This window comes from Amblyomma americanum, chromosome 3 (genome assembly GCF_052857255.1).
Source record: "Amblyomma americanum isolate KBUSLIRL-KWMA chromosome 3, ASM5285725v1, whole genome shotgun sequence".
NCBI lineage: Eukaryota > Metazoa > Arthropoda > Arachnida > Ixodida > Ixodidae > Amblyomma > Amblyomma americanum.
Window position 1 is genome coordinate 145,364,183 of NC_135499.1, and position 17,894 is coordinate 145,382,076.

At 50.5% G+C, this 17,894-nt stretch overlaps 1 protein-coding gene and 1 pseudogene across 2 annotated transcripts in view; both read left to right on the forward strand.

The window, feature by feature from the left end:
* Positions 1-17,894, forward strand: part of LOC144125081 (chitinase-3-like protein 1) — a 64,225-nt gene that overhangs the window by 35,104 nt on the left and 11,227 nt on the right. For both annotated transcript variants that reach the window (XM_077658156.1, XM_077658155.1), the window contains exons 3-6: positions 928-1,184; positions 1,884-1,987; positions 6,246-6,369; positions 11,469-11,654. In XM_077658156.1, the coding sequence (XP_077514282.1) occupies positions 928-1,184; positions 1,884-1,987; positions 6,246-6,369; positions 11,469-11,654 (671 nt within the window). The remainder of the gene's footprint in view (positions 1-927; positions 1,185-1,883; positions 1,988-6,245; positions 6,370-11,468; positions 11,655-17,894) is intronic.
* Positions 16,856-17,806, forward strand: LOC144125082 (uncharacterized; annotated as a pseudogene).

Here is a 17,894-nt window from a genome sequence, read left to right on the forward strand (position 1 = left end):
ATACAACGAAGAAATGACGATTCCCCTTGGAATCTCGGTCAACACGGGCTATAACGATGTAATCGCCGGGCCTCTTCGACTTCGTTATAACGAGGATAATTTCCGTGCCGTCTTTGCACACTATAGAATTAGATGTATAGGTATATTTCTGGATCTGAGCACGAGAATAACACAGTGCACCGTTAGACTAATATCATGATTGGCGTCTTATAGTCTTAGTTGCTTTTGCGCCAAAAAAATCTCGATATAACTAACTAACCAATACCATGCTGCATAAAGCTTTGCCAGTGGATGTGTACGCAGCGAGATTTCGGGTTCGGCCTCCACCATCTAGCACGTTTTCTCCAGCAGCCTTCTGGCATCTCTTGTATACACTTTCTCCCATGAATGTCTTCACTCTAATTTCCTACTGCGTGGGGCTCCATTTACATTCGGCCTCAGTTCATGCAAGTGTCCACAATCCAGCTGGTCTCTTTTGCAAGCGAAAAACTGCCTTTCCGCATAGAAGTCCTGGCTGAAAAGGTGAGCGAAATCTTTGCGGGCCTGAAGAACCGGATAAGTTCCCCTCTCGCGTCTAGCCTGTATATTTTAGGGAGACGCAGTATTCCGTTGGAGTGCAGTGTTGGAGGAGGACTTCCCAAACGCGACCATCACTCGGTCCGGTGTTCACACTAGCAGTGAACTACCCTGCACATCTTTTGAGCGCACAGTTCAGGAAGCACGTGAATTGAAAAAAAAAATAATAGAATAATTTAAACGCTTGGTTTAGCTCTTCTTCCTCTAAATGTCATTTCTTTACGCCGTACTAGTTATTTTGCTTTCTGTCAGTGCTCTAGTCAAGCGTTAGGTTGTCTCCTGTTCAAGGAAACCGCTCGCTCGCACGTACGCTCACTGTATGTACGCATAAGCACGCGATTCTCCTCCCAGGCATGTACGAGAAGGTGAACAAGCTGAAGACAACGCACCCGCAACTGAAGACGCTGCTGGCCATCGGCGGCTGGAACGAAGGCTCGGAGAAGTACTCGCGCATGGCCTCCACGCCAGAAGGGCGCAAGCGCTTCGCGCAGAGTGTGAGCGTCTTCCTGAGCAAGTACGGCTTCGACGGGCTGGACCTCGACTGGGAGTACCCGGCCGCCAGGGGCGGCGGGTCCCAGGACAAGCAGAACTTCGTGCTCCTGCTGGAGGTATTTATACACCCTCCGCTCCTTCCGGTGTGACGCACTCTGCAGCCATAGGCGTTGCTTCTGTGTGCGCTTAAGTCTAAAATAATGGAAGAACAGCTGTGTCGACTTTAACCCTGCAGCAAAGTTTGTACCTTAAGAAGAGAGCCAGAATGAGCAGTGCTTTGTACCTACACGAAACAAACCGTGTATACTTACAAAGGGTGCATCCTCGAGATGATGACAATGCTGTGGCTGAACCTGTTGTAAAGGGTGGGCAGTGCGAGCCTATAGCAATAGTAGAGAGCGCTCGCAACCGCAGCGCCGCCATCTGGACGATACTGTCACTAATCATCAAGTGAATGCGAGAGTTTTCAATCGCGATATACGAGGACGGTCACACCGCTTACTCCGGAGAAAGCTTACCGTGGACAGCCATAGCCGTGAAAATGGTTGTCCTAAAGGCCTATAGTTAAAAGCTGCAGACGTTTTGCTCGCGGTCCGTTGGTGCAGACGCAATCTTCCGGGCTCGCCTTCGATTGGCTGGGGGGCAGAACAGCTGTCAGTGGTGTCCCCCGCACACAGCAGCAACCGAATAACTGAGAAATTTAGATGCAATTCAGTCTGGGCATTCAGTTGCTTAGTCTATAAGGCTGAGTGATTCTTACTGTGCGGAAGGAATTGAAATGCAAGTGAAAATCTCTTTAAAATTTATCCTTTCAGGAGCTAAGGAGTGTTCTGAATCCCAAAGGGCTGCTTCTGACAGCGGCTGTTTCTGCAGGCAAGGCAACTGTCGACGCAGCCTACGACGTGCCTGGAATTATGAGGTATGTGACGTTATAAGCCAATTTATTATAAGCCGGAATAATTTCGACAACATGACCTTTAACGTGCACTGACATCGCGCAGCGTTTCGTCCCCAATCGAAACGCAGCCGCCGCAGCGGGTTCGAACGCAGGGTAGTCAAGCTCAGTAGCCGAGCGCCTTAACCACAGAGCCACGTACCGTGGCGGATTGCCAACTGAACATGGACTACTACCGGACCACACCCGATCCTAGAAGGATGACTCAACGTCGAAGTCGACACCAGCCACGATTATTCTGCAAAGCCCCGACTGCCGCCCACTTTCAATGGCTTTCCAGGCGTGAATCCTGAAGAATGGCTGGAGCATTTGGAGCGTGTAACTGTGTTCCGCAATTGGGATAATGAAACGAAAACTACGAAGCTTCTCTGGCGACGTGGTAATTATTCAAGCGCGAGTTCCTCAATACATTCACAAGCGTCGTCCGGAAAGAAAGAGCGCAGCTGCTTCTGCAGTCACAGATCCAGCGCCAGAACAAGACAGTGACACAGAAGGAACGAAGCGCCTTTTCCGACGTGTCGATCCTGACATGAGTGAAAAAAAGGTGCAACTTTTGATGCGAGGTGCTAAGAAGGCGCTTTTCGCCTGTATGATCCGCTATCAAGCGAAGACCGCCTGAACCGGCAACGATTGAGAAAACTGGAAGCACGAGCATGCCATTACCCTCGACCGCTCAGTCACGTCGGCAACCCTCTCGGGTGGCGCAGAAATCGGGGATAACCTGCGGAATATGGTCTGAAACATTGTCCAAGAGCTGCGTCGCCTGATACCGTTTTTCAACCAGTCTAAAGTAGCGACTCTCGGAAATCGTCCGCGAAGAAGAGCAGCATGCGCTCGGCTCTCCGCCACCGACGTAGGGCTCCAACGGAAGCGCAAGCCATGAACTGCGCCACTGTAGTCCGCAGTTCCCGGCCTCAACGAGATCTCCCCCCCCCCCCCCAAGTATTCTTCAACGTGAACCAGCTGTTCCAGAACGTCGCCTCTATAGCCCCCGCTCGCCAGCCTATACGAGCGACGCTCACACGCCAGGAAATACGATGCCAGGACTTCCCGACAACCGCCCGCTGTGCTTCCATTGTGGTGAGGCCGGTCATATTCTTCGTTACTGCCCCGTATACCGACATATCGATATTCGTGGTTTTGCCATCGATGCACCACGACCACGCTCCGGCCAACGTCTGCAAAAAATCGACGAGTATAGGCCTACCTGCGTCGAGAGGAGTACCGAACCGCCTTTCCCGCTAACCATTGCCGTTAACCTCGCGCTCCGCGTCGCCTTGCCGCAGCTACACAGCCGCGCTCGACGAAGGCGTCCTAGCCCGCGTAGGGTAGACTTGAGACAGCAACCTTAGGAGGTGAGATTGCTCATGAGTGAGACGCCGAAGATACCCCACCGACCACGTCGCATGAAAACGCCGCACCCACTACGCCGACGCCGCATGCCAATTCAAGCTCGACCACGACGCGATCCGACTTCAGAGTGACGCGGCCGCACAGACAAATCAAAACGACGTACCCCAGCCATGATCACAGCACCCGAAGGAGCCGAGGCCGGACTCTAAGGCCAACTTGCAGTGCGCAGATACGAACCACCGACCTTGAAGTGGCTGTCGGTGGTCGCACGGTATACCTGCGTTCGGTGGACACAGGAACGCCATATCGGGACGATGCACCGCGCGACTGACCATGACATACCTATCCTCTTGGCTTAGTAATCCTACAACAATGTTCCCGGCATGGGATCTTAGGCATGGACTTTTTTTGTCTGAACATCAAACGATCATCGACCTTCAATTAAGTCCATTACGTTTTCGAAGGACGAGGCCATTCCCCTTCCCTACGTAGACATCTTTCAATGCATGCAATTTTTCACGTATGCCACTCCTGCTAGGGCCGAAATACTTGTCTGAAGTATGAAATAAATAAAATAAATGAATATTAGCAACCGATTACTTTAACCGCTACGCCGAAGCAAAAGCTCTGTCCCGTAGCAACGCCACAGAAGTCTCCAAATATCTCGTTTAAAACATCCCCCTTCGTCGCGGTGCCCCCGAAGTTCTCATCACGGACAAAGGAACTGCGTTTACTGCCGAGCTCACCCGAGCAATTCTGCAGTAGTCACACAAACCACCGAAGGAAAACTGCGTTCCATCCGCAGACAAACGGCCTCACGGAGCGCCTGAACGAGACGATCGCAGACATGTTTGCCATGTACGCCAACGCAGAGCACAAGACGGATGTCATTCTGCCCTACGTGGTCTTCACCTAAAACACCGTAGTGCAGAAGAACACCCAGGTGACACCGTTTTGGTTCGTCCGCGAGAGGGAGTCCATGACCACGCTCGACTACGATCGACGCAATGCGGCCAAACGTCATCGACGAAGACTATCTCGATCCGACTACCGATCTAAGACCAACAGCGGACCGCCGTCAGAAGTACGAAGCTACAACCTACGAAGACGCAACGCGGAATACAAGCTAGGAGACAAGAGTCTGTGTTTGTACTCCCCTTCGCTGCCACGGATTGAGTGAAAAATTTTTGTGCAGCTATTTCGGCCCGTACAGGTTCTTCGCCGACTAGGTGAACTGGGCGATGAAGTCTTCCCTGATGGAATGACAGCATCCCATGAACTCCGTGCAAGACCAGAAGTTGCCCATGTTGTCCGTCTAAAGCAGTATTATGTGCGCTAAAGGACGCTGTTTTTTTCATTCCCAGTGTTTATTTTGTACTGTCCGTGTTTACGTTTTGTCCATTTGTCTTTCCTTGAGAGAGTAGTAATGCCGCGATGCTTTGTACAGTTTCTTCGCTTACGCTCAAAACCAGCAATCGGAACGAAGCTTTATCATTTTGTTTGTGACGCAAGATACGACCAGATTTATCTCGAATGACCGCAGCCATGCGCAAGTGCGTCCGCATTGTTCTCGATTGTTGTTGCTGCTTTTGACGCCTTATCTCGAAAGTTCCTTGCCAGCTTTAAATTGAGCGAGGCCGAGAGCAGTGGGGATTCCGCCCTTCGACGATTGCCGAGAATGTTTGCTGCTATCGCCGCGCCCGACTTGTATACAGCTATTTGTGGGCGCAAGTTAGCCCAACATAGAGTTCATTTAGAAACCACTTCAGTATGCTGGTTCATCGTCCGCGGTGTTGCCACCACCACGTGAGGAACGCAAAGCACATTTATTGGGGAGTTCTGTGTAGCTTGCGTTGAGCTGTGGAGGTAGTAATGAAAAGAACAAAAAAAAACACGAACTATTACACTGCTGGGCTCTGAGCACCGGTCCTCTGAACGGCAGCCAAAACTAGTTAGGCAGGAATGGGAAGGAGACGGACCATTGTCCCCGTGCTGTGGGGAGTGCGTTGTTTATTGTTCGGGTTGTTGGTGCAGACGTGCAGATGGGTGCAGATGGGTGCAGATGGGTGAAAGGGGAAGTTGGAGAGACGGTGCATGGTCGCTGAGGTTGAGGTAGCCCGTCCCCTCGGCACATGGACAGAGGCCTATCTGCTTCCCTTTTCTGCCAGCGCAATATAGAGCTAATGCTTCGATATTATCCAATGAGCCCCCTCCCCCCCACCCCCCTTTTTTTTCGATTGTAAGGGCAGCGGAAGCTGAACTGCCTGATCACTTTTTCACAGCTTTGGCGAGCACAAAGCAAGTAAAGGGTCACTTCGGATTTTAATAGGCGTGGCTCAGAACAAGCTTCTTCTCAGAGAGGACGGCACTATATAAAGTGCGCCTGGCGTATCGTCGGACGACCACGAATAGTGCTTTCATATGCGGTACATTGAGTACTGCCTAGAGATATAGCTTGACTCAGAGTCAGCCTCCTTTTTTTTATGTACGACTCTCTAGTCTTCGTCCGTTATCCTGTACCGTAGATAACTCTGTAGCAGCTGACGTATCTCAGCCTATAGTCGGAGCTTTAGGGCGCGCTCGGCTAGTGCAACGTGCGTCACATTCAAATTGGATAACGCCGTGCAAAAAGAAATATGTCAAGAAGCAGAGATGACACCAACATGCCAACATTGGCGGTCAAAAGTTACATGTGGTAGCGTTCTGGATGAGCAAGGACAGCTAGGGTGCAGAGTTTCGCTATCGCAGCTGTAGAACTGCAGCTTTAACTATAGCTAACTTTATCACATGTTGTAAAATGCAAATGTTTGAATATGCGTAAAGCTCTTAATTGTTGTTCACACGAAAACGTACAAAATCAACGTTCCAGGTATCTGGACTACGTGTCCGTCATGGCGTACGACTTCTTCGGGTCGTGGAACAGCTACACGGGGCACTGCTCGCCCCTCGGGGCCCGCGAACATGGCAGTGAAGAGGAGAAGACGCTCAACGTGGTAAGTGAACATGACTGGACTGGTGTCCAGATCGCGTGCTGTCAACGCATGGGCCGGGGGTACACGTTTAAGTCAACGCTTGTTGCACTGCTTGTTTTGTTTTCTCCCCCTCGTCACAAGCCCCTACGGTTCTAATCTTCCTGGAAATTATTTGCGGAATTAATTCAAGACATTGTTAGAATGACTGGAATACCAGGTGTAGGTTTACCTATTGCGGCAATATCTGTTAGTTCGCAGCAGGCGGCCTGTGAATTAGATGTGATATATATACATATATTTTAATTTAATAGCACATTCTCTTTTAATTCGAACTCCAGTCCTGTACTATAGTAGCGAATATATATTCCAGCTCTGTAATGCGGAATCAATTCCAGAAGCGACCTTGCACGTACAGTTACTACAGCGGAAGCTTTTTTATGGGAGGCCAACCGAAGGCGATCACGCGCGGCACGTGACGTCACCGGCGCCATTTTGTGGTAGAGCGCGCAGCTTCAGCAGTGCAAGTCTGAACAGGTAATGATAAGCCGATTAGATTTGCCGGCAGCCTTTCGACGTGCTACATGCGCCACAAAATGGCCGCCACTGTGACGTCAGTGCACACTGCCAATAAACCACTTTACGAGGAGCAGGCAGGAGAGGGAGAAACGCACTCAAACGCCTGCACTACCTGCGACACCCCACTGCTGCTATCTTCCTCTGGGTTGTTGATCAGGCGCGCGAAGCAAACGTCTAGCTGCTTAGTCACGGGTCAAGTGTATGTTTGCGTCGCTATAACAAAACCTGCAATATTTTACGCAACGCCAGTGTCCTCAAACAAATGTTTTCTCACCGGAAGTGGCAATATTTAACGAGAACGGGAAAACAAAACACCGCCAGTGCGTATACGCATGACGTACTGCGCGTATACGCGCAGAACGCGCAGTACGTCATGCCGAGGTTAGTGCGCCTGCGAAGTGTGTCACCACTTTCCCGCCGACCTCGATCTTTATCGGCAGCAGACGTCGCTGGTGAACTGAAAATACATTTTTGCACATGTTCAGCGCACTTCGTCGATGCAATGCGGACAGAAAGAAAGCCGTTCTCTATGCTTAATCTCGGGCGCGACAGAAGCACGTCGACGTCTGACCTACCAAATACTCTGTTTTTATGAACCCGAGCTTTTGGATGCTTTGAGCAAAGCTGTCCCAAATAGATAGCGGAGGACGAGGAGAACTGACGAATTTGGCCGCAACTTCGTGCCATCATTCCACTTATTCACGAACATCAGGTGCGTGTTTAGGCATCGCCACCTGGGAAAAAAGAAAATAAGCACGCAGTGAATATGAAAAAAAAAATCGGCAGATACACTTAAGGCTGTTTACGTGTGGGAATGCGAAAGCATCACTGTCCCTGGGTGCACTGCCGCTTGACGACGTCACCCTACTTTTCTTGGCATCGCTGTGATTTCCTGTACCGTCTGCGAGTACACACGCGCCGCCGGCTTTCCTTGTTAGAAGACTAGTAATGATTTCGCATTAATAATCGCGTTTGCACAGCACAGCATCAATGGAAGTGGCGGCACGAAGTTTCTTGCCCAACTGCAAAACGCGCAAAAGTAGAGCAATGGCAACGACATGCACGGGACAATAAATTCTGTCATGCCTGCAATCTGTTGACTGACGGCGGATCGAATGCATTATGAATAGGTCCTCTCGGACGATGCTTAACCGTATCAGACATACAACAAACGTGACAACTCCAACAGTTGCAACACGGGTGCTGCAGTTCGTCCTTCCCTTAAAAAATAATAGCGTCCCTTTTACGAGCCAATCTTCCAGTGCGTGCAGTTACATGAATTCCGGTATTTGTTAATCAGTGCGTGCTGGCGGCAGCAGTTCAGTGAATTGGTTTGTATCGCTCGTAGTATGAATAGCCCTACGCGAGCGGCAGGAGGCACAGAATTTCAGATTCATCGCGCGTACTGCCTCAAACAAGCACTGCAACGATAATATGTGGATCATATTTGAACAGCGCAATAAAACAACGGGACACAACGAAGAAAGGACACCACAAGCGCTGGGATAAGCCAAAAAGGGAAAAAAAGAAGTTTGTGGTGGTGCCTTACACGCATGGTGTGGGACATGGTTTGAAGAATGTTGCGGCGAGATACGATGTTGGTGTGGTCTTTTCAGCGCCTAAAAAACTTAGAGGTGTTTGCAGGCAAGTGGAAGAGAAGGCTAAGGCAACAACCGCGAAGAAAAAGACTGGGGGTTGTCAGACCAACCATAAGAGCCCTTTTGTGCCCTGTAATGTGGGGGTTGTCTACAGGATTCCGTGCACTTGCGGGTTGGGTTATATTGGCCAGACAGGACGTTGCATCAACGCTCGTCTTAGTGAGCACCACAGGTCCCGAGATAATGGGTCTTCTTGTAACCTTGCCCGCCACTGGAGAGAAGGTACTTGCACCCCTCTGTTGTCTAACACCGTCATCCTAGGAAAACATAATGACAGCCTAACGCGGGAAATTTTGGAGGCTTTTCACATCCGCTTGGAACCTGATAGCTGCATTAGTGATCCTTCTGTCACACTAACTGATAAAGAGATGATGTTTTTATTCGGTCAAGATGTGTAGTCTCGCGCTCGTGCTGATTGTCACCTTTGTGGGCATGATCAGCAGCTTTGTGTCGTTTTTCTTTTGGTTTTTTCCCTCTTGTTTGTGTTTGGCGTTCTTAGTATTTAAGATGCTTGGACGTGAATTAAAAATCTAGTTGCGAGTGCAGCGCTTGTGGTGTCCTTTCTTCGTTGTGTCCCGTTGTTTTATTGCGCTGTTCAAATATGAATCAATACCAACTCGCCCAGTTCGCAGCTTTAAGAGATGTGGATCCTTTTCGAACATGTAGCTTGCTGTTGTCTCCCGAATGTTCAGTTTACCAACGGCCGAGACTCCGTCGTATAAGCTCAGTCAAAACTGCCACAACTGTCATGGCCAATCATGCAGCGAGAGCCTTCTAGGGAAACTGCTACTTTGAATCTCAACTTTTATTTCACATTTGCCCTACACGCAACCGGTGACAGAAACTACACACGTGAACTGCGAACGCGGCACTCAGCGATACTGATCGCCTCCTGCTTCCGGTTGATTTCTGCAGGCGCTAACTGCGTAGCACACACGTGGCTGAACGCGGTTCGAACCCTAATGAAAAATTCTAGGCTTGGCAGAAATACAGTGGGATGACGGCACTACTAGAGATCGCAGCAGCTCCGTCAGCACCACGCGTACCACACGGACTGCAAGTTAGCAGCCCAAGATGGCGTTGGTGGCATAGGTGGCGCTCGGGAACAGCAGCAAAAGCAGCAAAAACAAACATAGCTGCGCCTATCTATCGAAACTAATATCGTGTGTAGTTTCACATCGCACCGACGGGTGGTGTACGTTGCTGCGCTTGGTGCGTATTTTTTAAAAAAAGAGAGAATTTCTAGGCCGTGGCAGATTGTGTTGAGAAACGCAAAGAAAAAACTCACAGAACAGTCACTATACTGTGTAACGCGAGATTCAGCGAGGTGCAGTAGAAAGGCATTTATAACGCGATCAAAAAAGATATAGAGTCTTAACTGGCAGGCGAAACAAAACTAAATAAATAATTATCGGATATGCGTCACGTGACCTTCAAAGATAAATTTCTATAGCCTTTATTCTTCGGTAACCTTGGTATTATATACGCCGCTTACCTTTACCGTTCAGCTTATTTTCGCGAGTTTCTGAGCACTGCAGTTCGAACACAGGAAATTAAGCCAAAAAAACTTCAAGCACTTGCCATTAAGCAGCATCGCATCGTGGAAGAAGATCCTGCCTATGCTGCAAGGACTTGAGAAACAAGGCCCGTCAAACAAAATTACACGCCCTCAAATCTTTGAAGTCGCTTTTTCGGTTCGAATTTGTGGGCCAAAGTGCACATTTAGGAAAGCTATCGTTTTCGTACAGCACAGCCAAAATTTACTTCGATCGAGGGTGCTTTATGAATCGAAATTTTGTGTCATACAAGATAAGGTACTTATAATGCTCAGTTGTTAGGTTTTTATGACAAATTAGTCATATTTCTAAATATCAGTGACAGCAAAAATGCAGAAAGTTACTTTAAAGTTTATGATATTTAAAAACCGTAGCCACAGAACTACAGTCCTTTTCTATTATCCTGTGGGAGGGGCTTTCCTGGAGTCTCATATGCCAAGAAAAAGTGAACAAATTACAAGCAGTATATTTAAAATTAGTTTTCCTAGTCTGACACACTCACTAGCTCATTGTAATGAAAAATTGAAAATTTGTTTTTAGGGAAAGGAAATGGCGCAGTATCTGTCTCACATATCGGCGGACACCTGAACCGCGCGCGCCGTAAGGGAAGGGATAAAGGAGGGAATAAGGAGAAGAAAGGAAGGAAGAGGTGCCGTAGTGGAGGGCTCCGGAATAATTTCGACCACCTGGGGATCTTTAACGTGCACTGACGTCGCACAGCGCACGGGCGCCTTAGCGTTTCGCCTCCATCGAAACGCGGCCACATTTTTCACACTCAGGGTGCAACAATTAAATTTCGGCTATGTTGTATATTTTGGAATGGCGCAAGAAAAATTTCATAAAATAGGCGCATCGGTTCAAAAGCTTAGCCTTCCGCACTGCAGTGCACGCTGCAGGTTCAACATACCGTTCATGGCGATGAATGAACCGACGGCGATCGGGCGGTTTCCCGAAGCCCCCGCTTCCCTTGAGTTTCGCCATTTACATCGCATATTTCATAGCATAATTTTTATTCAACAGCTAAGCCGCCCATAGTCCGTAATCCGAAAATACTTTGCGACGCTGCGCACATTCATAAATCCGTTTTAAACTACACCTAACGTACTGCACAACCGGACACTGGCTTGACCTGGATGGTTCAAGACTAGGTAGTAGTAGTATTAGTAGTAGTAGTAGTAGTAGTAGTAGTAGTAGTAGTAGTAGTAGTAGTAGTAGTAGTAGTAGTAGTAGTATGGTATTCTCGCGCAGACAGTATTGGGGTCCGATGGTATAGGCCGTGCCGGGTAGCAATCGCCCGATGCTGACGTGCGTTCTTCTGTGTCGTTTTTAGGAGAGCTCCATCAGGATGTGGCTCGACAAGGGCGCAGACCGAGCCAAGCTGGTGCTGGGCATGCCCTTGTACGGTCGCACCTTCACGCTGGCCGACCCGAGAAATGACGGATTCCTGGCTCCCACCGTGGGGCCCGGTCCCGCTGGACCCATCACCAGGGAAGCCGGCTACCTAGGCTACAACGAGGTAATTAGCACCGCATAAGCAGGTGCACGTTTTCTGCTCTTCGCATAGACCATTAATGACAGGACGCTCGGCCGCGGGCTGTCCGCACAAATCGCACGTTACAAGCGATAAAGAAAAGTGTTAAAGGGACCCTGCAGACGTCTGCATGCATAGAATTTTTTTGATTGCCTCGCTATTCGTGGCTACGTTCGTGTTTTGCAGCACAAGTCGCATTTACTGCGGAGAAAATCGGGTTAAAAATGGAACATTTTTTTCTCCCATAACTCGATTCAATCTAGTGACGTCAAAGCCGGAAAGGATTCTGTGAATAGATGAACAGTGGCATGTTTAAAGCCTCAGAGATCCGCGCGCTAAGCACCCTTGACGACATCACAGTTGGCTTGTTAAAACAGCCGATGGCCACGATACCTATAATTTTCTTTTCCTTGTAGCGGTCTAGCGTTTGAGCGGACGCTATGCGGACGTGCTCCGCATGGGTTCCCGCCTTGAGACCGATTTTCTTTGGACTTGCTTTTGGTGGGATCGTCTACAGGAAGTTGCCCTGTTCCAGCGGACACCAAATTTCGGCAATTTTGCCCCATTTTTAGGGTTTTTTCCACGGTTTTCAACCACTTAACCACGGTGCGGCAAGGTTAGGCCTAATCATTAGGCAGAGCCTACGCCGGCGGCACCGGGCTCCGGGGATGTGACTTGCGGTTGTGGGCCTTTGTGAGGCTGAAGACATACTCCGTTGAGGGAAGTCTATAACGCCCGAAGAGTTCGAGGCAGGAGAATGGGCCTGGCGCAAGACCGATTAAAAAAACCTGTGTACGGGGACCACCCCGAGGGTAGGCCTGGCGAGAAGCAGGCGGGCATCGTCGGGCGCCAGGGGCACGGAGCAAAGCAAGTCAAGCGCGGGAAAGCGCCGGTGTGAAAGAAACGGGGACCGTTTCTGAAGATGCCATCCAAGGATTTCAATGCTGTGTGCCGGCCCAAGACTTGGGGCTTCAGTATGGTGACGTCGAGAGAACTCGGATATGCCTTGAGAGCGGCAGCGGAGCTGGCGAATGCGACTGCGGCGGAGGAAGACCTGGTGCGGGTCAACGATACAAACAACACGATGACGGTGAGCACGCCGTGTATGCATCATTGTGGGGCATATGCGAATGTAAAGACGCTCAAGCTGAGCGGTCATGACCTTGAGGTTCCGGCGTACGTGGCGGCGCCGGAGAACTCTGCGCGTGGAGTAATTTATAATGCGTACAACGGATGCCCACTGGCAGAAGTTCGGGCGGGATTCTTGAAGAGGAACGAAGGCATGGGAATTTTGGATGCCAGACCTTTGGGAAAGTCGAAGACGGTTCAGATCACGTTCGGGGGGAAGCATGTTCCCCGGCAAGTCATTATTTACTGGAACTGTCTGTACGGTGTGATTCCGTATAGAGAGTTAGTCGAGACCTGCTATAACTGCAGACGAGTGGGACATCGGGCGGACGTTTGTTATCGTCCGAAGTCTAATCTGTGTCGTCGTTACGGGAAGGACCATCGTGCGCCGCCGGAAGGACAGTCGCTGACCTGCATGCCGGACTGCATCGTGTGCCATGGGGCGCACAACACGGGGAACCGGAACTGCAAGTTTCGTCTTGCCGTAAGCAGCCAACGGGCCTGCAGCAGAGCAGCGAGGATAAGAGCCAAACTGGCAAGGAGGAGCGGCACTCGAGGCCCAGGAAGCGGTCATCCAGCGGTGCGAGAGGCGATAACAAGAGCAGGGACCGGCACAGTTCTTTCCCACCGCTGCCCGGACCCGAGCGTGGCCATGGAGGAGAACAGGGTTCCAGTCATGGAAGAAGTCCAAGCGCCACGAGGAAAACGGTGAGCTGGCCCAACGCGGCCTCCCAGAGTGAGACTGCTCGAGAGAAAGAGCTACAAAGGCAGGTGCAGGAGCAAGCTGAGACGATTAAAGAGATGGAAGCCAGGATGGCAGAGATGGAACGCGCGCTTAAAAACGGCAAAGGACAAATGGTACAGACGCCGGTGGGATAGGCTCCACTGAAAGCGGCGCAGGCGACCGCTCCTCGCGAGGACGGGAGCGCAGCTATGGAAGTGGAGAATCGGGGGACGGTCAAGAGGCCGCCGCCGGCGGATGGACGAGCTAACGCAAAGAGAGTGGCAGAAACATCGACTGCGGACACGCCGCAGCCAGTAGTTAAAGTCACTAGTCTTAGGGGGACATGTCTGCCCTTGCGGACAGAGCAGGAAAACTGGAGGAAAGACAGGATAGGTTATAAGCTCGGATCGACAGGATCGAAGCCAGACTTGACAAGATTGAGGAGCATCTTGACGCCTTCACCAATGAGCTACGGGATTTCCAAACCCAGGTTATGGGCATGTTTCAACAGCTCAATGCTACGCTAGAGGCTAGATTGCCTCCTGTAGCCGGCCAAGCGCCGATGTTAGTGAACCTAGTGCCTAATCATGGCCCCTCGCCAGCAAATTGAGGTTTGGCAGTGGAACTGCAGGGGCTTCCGTCGCAAGAGGGGGAACCTGCAGTTGCACATACAAAATCTGGATAGTAAGCCCGACATTATAGCTTTGCAATTTGCTAGTGGTTCGGTGAAATTACCGGGATTTAAGGCACTTACACCACCAGAGATTGATCGGGAGGGGGGGGGGGGCGTATCGAGCGTCTTCACGGCCGTGCTAGTCCATCGCAACACCATAGCGATTCAGCATACCATAGATAGCAGCAGAGAGGACTACGTCCTGCTAGAGATTCTGCCCAAAAGAAAGGACGATAAGAGTCTCTTTGTTCTTAATGTATATTGTTCGCCGAAAGATAATAGGGTGGTCTTGCGAGACCTCTTGATAAAGACGCAATGGCAAGCAGCTAGGGCTGAACTCATCGTGGTTGGGGATTTCAATGCGCCTCATCCGGAGTGAGGCTACATCCGAGCCAGCCCAAAGGGAAATAGGCTTTGGCAGGTAGCTCTTGGACGATCTTGAACAACCCGCTAGATCATATGAGGATAGGCAACAGCGTGAGCATAGACACCTCTCCGGACTTTGTTAAGGGTATTGGGGATGCAAAGATGGTAAACACAGGACAGCCAGTGGGCAGTGATCACATATATCCTTTCCACGGTATTTAGTGCTACTAAGCACAAAGACAAGGTGAAAGGAACTTGAGTGACGGATTGGGACAGATTTCGGAAAGTCGGGAAAGACGCAGTGAACGGGGAAATCGAGGACTTGGGAGCCTGGGTTGAGGCGCTCAAGCAGGACGTGAAGGGTACCACAGAAGAGGTTCCGACGGAGGAGGAGGGCTTCACGGCGGACTCTAGACTGTTACGCATGTGGGAAGCGCATGCGAGTCTCCGTCGGAGGTGGAGGAAACAAAGGCATAATGGGGTCCTCCGTAGGAAGGTGGCCAAGCTAGAACGAGAAATCGAAACCTACACGTTGGACTTGCAGTGCAAACAATGGGGGCAGATTTGTGACCGGATGAATGGGAAGTTCGGATGCTAAAAAAACATGGCAGTTGTTGAGGCACCTTTTAGATCCGGCGGCAACCAAATCGGAGCAGAAGGGGCAAATGGCTAGGTTAATGCATCGGCATCAAGGCACGACTGGGGAGTTCATTCACTAACTCCGAAGTCGTTACGTAAACGACGTGGCGGGCGGCTGCTTGCCGGATTACCCGGTAGAGGAAAACCTAGAATTAGATGGAGACCTTACGGTGACGGAGGTGGAGTTTGCAATGTGGCAGCTTCGTACTACGTCGGCGGCGGGTCCGGACGGGGTTACTAATAAAATGCTGAGGAACCTGGATTTCAAGTCAGTGGGAGCGCTCACGGACTTGATGAACAAGTATTGGGCGGCCGAGGAGATCTCGGCGGAGTGGAAGCACGCTAGGAATACATTTATTCTTAAACCAGGGAAGAAGGTCTGTATTGTGACTCTTCGTCCCATCTCGCTGACGTCCTGCTTGGCCAAATTGATGAAGCACATGGTCCTCAACAGGCTTCAGGGTTATGTGTACGACAAGGAGTTGATACCTGAAACGATGATTGGCTTCAGGGCTAATTTATCAACGCAGGACGTCATGACACAGCTCAAAAAGAAAGTGGTTGATCCTGAGTACGGCACGGGCACCAAGGCTATCTTGGGGCTCGACCTCACTAAGGCCTTTGACAATGTTACCCATGAGGCAATATTAAAGAACCTATCGGACATATGACCGGGGCCCTTCCGGTACATCAGATCATTTCTGGAGGGTAGGACTGCGGAGATTGTAGTCGGAGAAGTTAAATCGGATCTCTTCCCGTTGGAGGGCAGGGGGACACTACAAGGGTCGGTTTTATCGCCGTTCCTGTTTAATCTCGCCTTGATCAAGATACCGCTGAAGCTGGAATGGAGATCGGGACTTAATTATAGATTTTATGCGGATGACATTACTCTATGGGTAACAAGGGTCAGCGACGCACAATTGGAGGAAACTCTACAACAGGCAGTGGATATTGTGGAGGAGCTAGCAGGAGAGGCAGGACTCTCGTGCTCTCAGCCCAAGTCCTAGCTTTTTGTGCTAAGGGATAAACCAAGAGGGATACATGCGCGGCACTATGTGCCGCCACTCCCGCTAGAGGTGAAGGTGGGGGGTGCACCGGTCGCTGAGGTCCAAACGATCAGGATCCTGGGTCTGTATCTGCAGACTAACAGGAAGAATAGGGAGGCCTTGAAAAGACTTAAAGATACGGTCAACGCTACCGCGAGGATAATCAGGAGAATCGCCAATCGTAATAGAGAGGTCAAGGAAAAGGACTTGTGTAAGCTAGTACAGGCGTTTGTGCTCTGTAGGATAATGTATGCGACGCCTTATATGAAGATGGACGCGACGGAGAAAGGCAAGGTGGAGGCTATGATTAGGCAGGCGTATAAGGTGGCCCTTGGGTTGCCCGACAATGTGTCTACCGAAAGGCTGCTGGGATTAGGGGTGCACAACACTCTGGAAGAACTGCGGGAGGCGCACCTGGTGATGCAACTCTGTAGACTTTCAAAAACGAGAGCAGTAAGGGACGTATTGGAGAGGTTCTGCATTGGAGTTGATGCTCCAGGCGGGGACATGAAAATTCAGGTGAAGCGAGAAATGCACAAGGGCATGTAGCACTTGTCCTTCGTCTTTCTTTGCGTGCGTGTGTTTTTTTTTTCGCGCTTTTCGTCATACCATGCATTACCAACTAGCGCGCAACCACACCTTACTAAGCTTGTACATAAAACCTTTGCCCAAAAGTATGCATCCGATATATCAAGAGGACCGCAGGAAGGCAAGAACCAGAGCTTTACATGCTAAGTACGGGAAGTACAACGTGGCAGTCTACGTAGATGTCGCCGAGTATAAGGACAGGGACGCATTTGCAGTTGCGGTGGTGGACGGGCGGGGACGCTTGGTCACCTCTGGATTAGTCGAAACCCGTTCCTCAGAAACTGCAGAGGAGGCGGCGATAGCTATAGCTAATACTAAATCTGACCTGATTTTCAGAGACTCTATAACAGACATCCGAAATTTGGCGAGGGGCAGAATATCTGTCACAGCGGCACGATTGCTAAAACGGGCCACGGGGCGAGGGACTACGCAGGTAGAAATTGTCTGGGTACCGGTACACTCCGGGAACCTTGGGAACGAGGCAGCTCGCATTAATGCTCGAGGTTTCGTCAGCCGTGCGGATGAACCGGACTTTCCGGGGAGGTCCACGAGAGATGGGCTGGTGTCCTTTCACGACATTACTAACCATTACAAACTTGAGTGGAGAATTTACCCGCCCCCGGACACTCAATTGGTGAAGGCGCATGAATGCGTCTGGCAAAGATTGCAGACGAGATCTTGTGTTAAACAAAATCTATCCGGACGTTCAGCCGGAATGCAAATGGTGTCAGGAACTGGCAACCTATGGCCACATATTATGGAGCTAAAGCGGCGGATATTATGCGCGGATATTATGCGCGATCCTTCTCTCGAGCAGTGGGAAGCCGTGTTGGCCAGCTCAGACCCGGTCGTCCAGACCAGGGCCGTGGCGTGGGCCACCCAGGTCGCCGTCAGCCATGGGTTGATGGCCATCTAGCACGGAATCGTCCGCACATGCGTTTTGACGAATATAAAGTTTTTCCACCATTCTCTTGTAGCGTTTCTCTTGTAGCGCTGAGTCAAGACCAAGCGCTCTACAGGAGCCTACATGTACCGGTGCATATGTAGGCTTCATATACAGG